Genomic DNA, 8,848 nt, shown 5'->3' on the forward strand with positions numbered 1-8,848 from the left:
GTTACATAAGCGAGGGTCAGACTATCATTCATACAATCTATTTTAAATATATTGAAGTGCCTTATAAAGTTAAAGGCCACTGGCAATTTTTTTTTGCAATTCACTAAAGCCATTTTTATTCACATTTGGTCCTGAAAATTGGACAAATTGCTTGTGTTATTTACATTTGTAAGTTGCTACTGGCCAAAAGCCTGTGCTAAATGAATAATCATAAAATGTAAATTAAATTTTAGACACTGCTTCTAGCATACACTGTAAGCCCCAATGCTCAAAATAATTAATTGGTTTGATTCAGGCAAACTCAAATTAAATAAATTAGTTCAATCAAATTAAACTTTCTTTTTCTATTGAGTTCACAAAACTGACATTTGAATTGTTTCATTGTTTTGAGTTTTATGAACTTGTTTCTCTTCATTTAGACAAACTTAAATTTAAGTGAAACTGGGCTGAGATTTGTATTTCCTAGCATGCTTTGCCATGGGGGAGTTGTGCAAGATTAATGTTAAGTGGGAGATTTTGTAGTGTTTAATGCTTTGCTATGCTAATTTAGAGGAGTTTCTGTTATGTTGGGCTTGAAGGGTAACCATCATGGTGACAAAGGGAGCATGAGCTTAGTTTGAGAACAGATATGTTAAATTGTCTATATTATCGTACTCATTCAGCAGTTGTGATGCTATACTAATGCTAGTTATAGCTAGCAACGTTTTCACCACTACTAAAGTATTTAAGTTGAGATTACACAATAATTTTAAGTTAAACATGAATTAGCTACTCAAATATTTCAAGTTAAGAGCAATTAAAATGTTTGATTACAAAATAAAACTTAAACTTTGAATTTCTTAACTTAAAAATTTTGATGTAATTGAATAATTATAGTTTTGCAACTTATTCAGGCTGACAGTGTATCTTTCATCATACCAAATGCAGGATTCAATCCAGCGCTGTCCTAATAACTAATGACCGACAATTAGTCACTATGTTAAAACCTGTTAATATAAGCAAATGTCCAGAATTGATTCAAAATGGTTGTATTTGTTACAATAAATCATGCAAAAATGCATGTGTGCACAACAACATTCAACAGTGTTTTGGTTTTGGCATGCTCCAAAAATTAAACCCTTACTTGTGCTTAAAAAAATGAAAAAAATGTTTAAAAGTAGAAAGTGTTTGTTTGTTTTTTTATTTTTAGTCCACCCAAAAATGAAAACTCTGTCATCATTTACTCACCCTCATGCCATTCCACACCTGTATGACTTTTTCTTCCTCAGAACACAAAAGGATGTTTTTGTACATACAATAAAAATCTGTGGGCTCCAAAACAGCACTGGACCCCACAGACTTTCATTATTTTGACAAATATTTTCAAAATATCTTCTTTTGTGTCCTCCAAAGAAGTAAAGTCACACAGGTTTGCAAATGATGACAACATTTTCCTTTTCAAGTAAAATAGCCCTTTAAGAAAAAAAAAAAATAATGACAATGATTCTCTTGATGAAACCTCTCTCTGGTATCCATTTGGGTGATTTTAGGGTGTTTGGAAACCCTATAAATGTAAGCTTGAGCAGCTTCATTCTTTCCCCCTCTTTTCACAAGGAGCTTAGATCCATTTCAATTACCTGTGGTTGTGCCATTTCATATTAAACAGAATGCAAGTCCAATCCCATTTCAATCACTGGGCTCTTGGGAATTTAAACAATAATGACTAAATCTGTAAACAGGACAGTCTCACTCTGAACACAGCATCCAGCCATAACACCTGTGGTGGACATGGTGTGAATACAAATAAAAACGGCCAGGCGCAATTACATGAACGAGCAGCTTTTACCAGTGAGGCTCTTTCCTGGTCTCATAGCTCAGTGAGGTGGGTTGATGATGAAAATTACCCTTTGAAGCCATGTCAGGCAGAAGTCAATATTTTGGTTAGAAGTTGGACATAAATCACAGCAATTCATTCATTTCATCAAGGCTTTACAGCAAAAGTTTAACAAAAAATAAAAATTCTGTCATCATTATACCACCCTCATGCCTTTCCAAACCTGTAACACACAAGCCTTAGCATATAACTCATATGGGCCACTGCTTTTGCGCCCTTTTTGTAGTTTGAAAGCTCCAGTACCCATCCACTGTTACTGCATGGAAAACAGCGACCGGTACATGTCTTCTTTTGTGTGTCTTGGGCTAAGATAGTAAATCATACTGGTTCATAACAACATGAAAATGATGACAAAATGCTATCCAGTTTTGCTGTGCTCTTACCCGTGTTTATGGGTCCGTTAGGTCCTCTCATCATGTCGCTGAACTCTTGGCAGCTCGCACTCTGTCTGAAGCCTCCAGACCGGAAGCACAGTTCCTCCACCAGCACCAACGCCCTCTTACAAAGGTCGTCTTCCCAGTCCCCCGACATCCTCCAATCTGCATCGCACACCCACCCCGCACTCAACCAATTGTAGTGCAGCCCTCAACGCCTGCACCAACTGGACAGCGCCTGAGCGGAGAGGGTGTGTCTGGCCACTTTCTACCGTAGGATTCTGATAAAACAGAGCCTCGTTTTGGATTCTGGAGGACAATGTTTCAACAAGGAGCTGAGACGGTCTCTTTATGACCGTTAATTGAAACTTTTAATGGTTGCTAAACCCATTGGTAAGTGAGCCACAATCTCTCTTTTCAATAATAACATAGGCTCCTGGGGGAGAAAAAAAAACAGGAGAGAGGGGGGAAAAGAAAGAAATGAGAGCAGGGGAGAAGACATTGCATACATTTATGAAGTAAAATTAAAACAGTGAAAAATCCATTATTGAACTGTATGTGCATTGCTCACGAGTTGTTTGAGCACATACTTGTTATAAAAGATGACAATGACATCCCTGAGTCCTTGTCATGGTGAAGGTGGGAATTCAAATCAGACAAATATTTTCTTCAATGAATATACTGTGAGACTATATTTAGGTTTGTTGTTCAGAAAACATAGCCTAGATTTTGTGGGCTATTACTCTCAGTTAAATCATCAGTCAGGGAAGAGGAGAGTGTTTTCAGGCTCAGTCCTTAAAGCAGCATCAGGGCAGGGTTTAATCTGAGACGTGTAGTGTATTTCCACTAGATTTGTCTCTTTGTTTTTTCATTCAAGCTTTAATGTTCATTGTGGTCCATGGCTGTATTTCTGGAATGTTCTACGGGAGCTTTGAAATTGCCTGAAAAGAGAAGAAGAGAGAGAGAGGGAGAGAGAAAATGAGGCACACATCATTAAAAAAACTGCTGTAAAATTATGGTTAAATTATAAAGGCAACCCGCTGGGCTTGCAGAGCTCAATGGCATGCAGAGAAGAAACGTTCATTCTGGATATCAGTTTCTTCCCAAAGACAGACAGTTCTCCTTGTACAGTGTATCTCGGGAACGAGGATGTGGTCAACCACAAAACAAGTTTATCTTGTAATGATACTCTGAAGATTAAAGGTGAAGTGTATTTTCTATTCCATTAACAATGCTAAACTCGTATTGCTAATTTGAGCTGCCTGACACATTGCCTCAACCAACAGTGTGAGGTTTGGGTTTTTGCTTTTCCGTTTGGTTGAGGTGTGTTATTTCTGTAATAAATAATGTTTTCAGAAGAATTGGTCAGATAAATTGATAGCTCCACCCCAAACTCACACTATTGGTTTTTCCAATGTTGCTGTGTATGGGTGACATAATTATTTTTGTCTCTACATATTATCTGAGATATTTTAAATTTTATAATTATTACAGACAACTTCAAAAGTCTCTTACACTCACCAAGGCACATTTATTGGATCAAAAATGCAGTAAAAACAATAAAATTGTTACAATATTACAATTCAATGGTTTTCTATTTTAAAATATGTTCAAATGTAATTTATTCCTGCGATGTTAAAGCTCACTTTTCAGCATCATTACTCCAGTCTTCAGTGTCACATGATCCTTCAAAAGTCATTCTGATATGATAATCTTTTTAAAAGAACAGCATTTATTTAAAAAAAAAAAAAAAAAATGTTTGCAACATTATGTATATATCATTCCTCTTTCATCAATTTAATGTGTCCTTACCAGGGGCGGATTAATGCACAAGCTTCCATGGGCTGAAGCCCAGGGGCCTTTGCTGGGGAGAAAATAATATATATTTTTTTAAATAATTATTTTCATAGATGGGAGTTTACAGCAGTGACAACTGCATTATAACTGAACTCACACCCATACATTTTCAGGAATCACAAGCCCTGCTGTGTGAATGAAACCGGACTGTTTCCTATCATTAACGTCATACAGTGCAAGAGAGACGCTCTTTTCAAAGCACAGATTTAGTTTTTGCAGATTTAACTTACAAAAACGTAGATATATTCTGTCATCTGAAGGTTTTGTGGTCTGTGCACTACTCTTCTCTCATTTAGGTATTAAAGATGTTGTCGGTTAATATGATGGATGAACTTGCATCTCAGCTTCAAATCATCTTCAAAACTGGCCTTTCTAACAAAAAAATAAAAAAAAAATATCGAGAGTAACGTTCACTAAAAATTTAATTACATTTTTCATCTAGAAAAACAAGGACAAAATGTTTCTATGCCAGTAGAATTTATTCATACTTGAGTAAAAATTTAAATGACTATATTGACTAATGGCCTAATGAAATTTTTATTTGGGGTAGGAGAGCCTACTGTAATCCTGTAGCCCAGGGGACTCTTGATTATCTAAAGGCACCCCTGATCCTTAAAAAAATGACTGACCTCAAACTTTTAAATGATAGTAAGAAGTGCCCTTGCCAAAAAAGAACAAAAAATAATTAAAGAAAGTATTTTAACATTGTAGCTCAGTAGACACACTTCACCTTTAAGGTTGACACAGTGTCCTAACGGGGTGCAACACAACAAGACTGTAGTGACAGGCAATTTGTCTGTCCACACCAAAAGCGAAAATGGGGCATGACACAACACGATCACACAGCACAGCCAATAAGAACAGCTCACGCTCACAACACAGTGCAGATGAAGAGCATAATCTAATAAAACAAACCTTGTATTTTCATGCTTTTGAATGGGCACATTTTAAACTCTCATGTGGAGGATAAAAGCATTTAAGGTTCAAATTAAGTATATTCACAACATTTTATTACATCAACACGACAGCACTACTTCATCAATTTGTAATTCCAAGAAGCTTTTCATTAATGGATTAGAATAAAGGTCAAATCTACACGAAGGAGTACAGCTACAAGCCCCTTTTTACATAAAAAGGACATTAATGCAATATGCTACCATAAAGACTGCAGTAATGAATTTTTCGCAATCTAGCATACAATGATCAAAACTTTATGATTTTTGAAATTCCTTTTAAGATGATATATTATGAAGAACCTAAAATACAAGTAACAAATCTGTGTTTTGATACATGCAGACGGCATTGTAGCGATGCATCTGCCGAGGAGTAGCGTGTATAATTTGTCAGCATGGGGTTCTGTATATATGAGATCTCTCAGTATTCTTCCTTTGTTCTGTGCTCATTCTGTCTCACAAAACCAGGTCAAAGCTCCACCTTTCATTTCCCTTATCTTTCACTCCGTGTCTCAGCCCTCCTCCAAGTGTTTCTTTCCACCCCTTTCCGTCCATTCTTCATCCCCTCTCTGCATCAGCTAAAACAGTGCAAGCCCAGAAAAAGTGTGCAAATCTATCAATATGTGAATCAATTTAATGATCATCTGAGAGTTTTTCTGGCCGCTAAAATCGCTCAAGAAGTCTGATCTGTTTCTCTCTCTGACGGGACACCTCCTCTTATTGAGCCGCTTATCCATCTATCATCCTGATAGACTATTCTTTCATGCTTTTCAGGTCTGTAAAATGTCATTGGTCTTTGGTGGATGGTTTCTTTCCAGCAAGCCGCATCTTTTCCGTCTGTCTTCTCTGCTCTGATCCATCAATCAATCAATCAGTCAAAGCCTTAAGTACAGCTATAAGTCATTCAGGGCAGGACTCTGGTCAAGATGTTCACCTACACACTCGTTAAATCCTTCTTTTGGCCCTCTCCTCGTAGTTGCCTAATCAGCGTGTCTGAGCGGTCTATCACTCTGGAACATCATCTAAAGGAAACCCAAACAGATTGAGGTCCATTTATCTGTCCATCTCAGATCTTTGTTCCATTGTATAAATAAGCCTCAGATTAGCCCATAAAAAGCCCCCCCAACCAAAACTCCTGTCTGCTCTCTTCACCAATGGCTCTGCTTGTAAATCTGTCTGTGTTTGACTTAAAAATGCAGCATATCTCAATCTGAAAGATGGCCGTCTGGCAGCAAACTACAGTGCCACTGTCCAGAAATGCCAGGTCGATTCAGAACGAAGTTAGAGACAGAGAAGCAGGTGAGAGAAAGAGGCAATGAAAGAGAAAGTGAGAAAGAGACATAAACTATAAAGCTTGAGAAGAAAAGGAAGTCAAATATAGAAAAGGGCATATAGCATGTGGCCTTGAAATCTAGACGGAAAAAGCATCTTGATGTTAGTGTAAATGTCTAGAGGATGGGAATTTACAAGCGATATACTATAATAAAATATGGGGCATTATGGGCTGTGCATCTGGAAAAAAGCAGGAATAGAATAATGTGGTGGTAAAATCCATGCAAGTGACACTGACATGAAACACTTGGACAACAGAACATGAAACCGGTCTCAGACATTCCATTGACTGCTGCCCAGGTCTCAATCAATAGCTCCAGGAAAAGCAATAGCCCACAACAGGGACCCCAGCAACCTGTATGGTCACTGTCCAATCAAATGCAAGCCAGGTGGAATTGCCACTGTCCAATCATGTCATAAAGGCCACAAAAGCCCCTTTCCAATCACACACTACTGATGAAAACCTATAATAAAATGCAATGATTACATGGGTAAGTACACGGACACAAACAACCAGAAAGGTCAATGTTCAGTGACATCCATCAAAACGACCATAATTGCATTGCCATTACATACGGAAACATTAAGGTTGCAGCTCTGTTTAGTGTCTAGACAATTCACACAATACCCAGATGTCCAGTTTCAACCGGAAAGCAGAAAGACTAGATCAGGTCGCTGTGTCATTGAATGACAGACAACAGTAAGCGATCCCAAAGCAGAAGAGATGACCTCAAATGCCGGACCAAAAATCAAAAAAATTAAATAAATCAAATTCTGTTCAATCACAAAATGAATACTGTGAGTTTGAATCACAGCCACAAAACTAACATCTAGCACAGTATCTGGGGGACTTCACAAGTAATTTTATAATATTTATCATTTATAAAATGAAAAACAAATCACATTTAAAGTTCATGCATTTTTAAGCATTTTCCAGTACTTAAAAACTATAATACAGTAAAAAAGCGTATTTTGTTTAGTTATTTTGTAGATTTCCAATCATAAATAATCACCTTTTTTGACTATTAGTTAATAAATCCTTGTAAACTGCTTCAAACAAATGTCACAGGCAAAGTGGCGCAGCTTAAATCTAAAATATGAGTGGCCTCTAAAAATGGCTCACAGATCATCATGTTTATATCAATTTGGACGTGACTGAAAGCAATAATGTCCAAGTGGATTCATTTTTAAATGTATAATTAGTCTATTTCCACCAGTTTGATCCATTCAAGCGGATTTGCAGACCGCTTTGGCGGACATGATGAAGCGTGTCAAATGAGGCCATCCTACGATACAACAGGTCCTAATAACCTCTAAATAACTGCAGCCAGCGCTCACAAATGTGTGTTATCATAAGGCAAGTTACTGACAATGATAATATCGCTGACTGTTCATACATAAGACACCTGGCATTCACTACATAACTGTCAGGTGTCTTAAGTGGAGATGTGTCAGGGGGCTGTCCGTCAACACTACAGATGGGCAGCAGTCACTCAGGTCACTGCCCGTTTCTACAGCAGATGGGTCTGAGGTTCTGTCCTCAGCCCTAAGGTCAAATTATTCAAGCCAATGAAGAATGATGCAATTCCTTTTGTCCCGCAGGCAATGTCCGATGGCCTATTTAGTTTGACCAGTTTGTAGGCTAATGGTTAAGATGCTGTAAAATCTGAAAAAAAGACAAATCTCAAAATGGCTCGAAGCAGTGTCCTCCATTCTTTAAGAATCTGGCATTAGATGAAGACACGCAGGATCAAATATATGCACATCACACAAAGCATACACATTATGGTACATCTGAGTAAGATTGCACAAATATAAAACTTTATAGCTAATAAAATTCCTCTCTTTTAAGTCTGGCATTCTGCTTCAGTATTGTGGCTCTTTGGGCTATTTTCCAGTGTCAAATCTAGATTATACAGATGTAATCAAATGTTTTAGGAGCTGTCTCTGATCCATCTAATCCATCTCCAAATGGAACAATATTTGTGTCTTTAATATTTAAATGGGACAAATATAGCTTTAAAATTCAGTCATCATCTACCCACCAAAAATGCATGCAGATCAAGCTTGGTTTATTTATTTATTTATTTTTTTAAAGTATTGTTAAAAGGTTTGTTCACCCAAAAATGAAAATTATGTCATTAATGACTCACCCTCATGTCGTTCCAAACCTTCATCTTCGGAACACAGTTAAAGATATTTTAGATTTAGTCCGAGAGCTTTCTGTCCCTCCATTGAAAGTGTTTGTACGGTAGACTGTCCATGTCCAGAAAGGTAATAAAAACATCATCAAAGTAGACCATGTGATATCAGTGGGTTAGTTAGAAGTTTTAGCATCGAAAATACATTTTGGTCCAAAAATAACAAAAACTACGACTTTATTCAGCATTGTATTCTCTTCCGGGTCTGTTGTGAATCCGCGTTCATGACTTACCTCTTCGTCCGTGTATTCGGGTTCA

General features: G+C 37.3%; 1 protein-coding gene across 1 annotated transcript in view; it reads right to left on the reverse strand.

The window, feature by feature from the left end:
- The window catches only part of syt3 (synaptotagmin III), a 40,615-nt gene extending 38,211 nt beyond the window's left edge, over nucleotides 1–2,404 (reverse strand). Inside the window, exon 1 of the mRNA XM_067374387.1 lies at nucleotides 2,257–2,404. Coding sequence (XP_067230488.1) covers nucleotides 2,257–2,404 — 148 coding nt within the window. The remainder of the gene's footprint in view (nucleotides 1–2,256) is intronic.
- Nucleotides 2,405–8,848: the final 6,444 nt, after the last annotated feature.

Source organism: Chanodichthys erythropterus, chromosome 3 (genome assembly GCF_024489055.1).
Source record: "Chanodichthys erythropterus isolate Z2021 chromosome 3, ASM2448905v1, whole genome shotgun sequence".
In the NCBI taxonomy this organism is placed as follows: Eukaryota; Metazoa; Chordata; class Actinopteri; order Cypriniformes; family Xenocyprididae; genus Chanodichthys; species Chanodichthys erythropterus.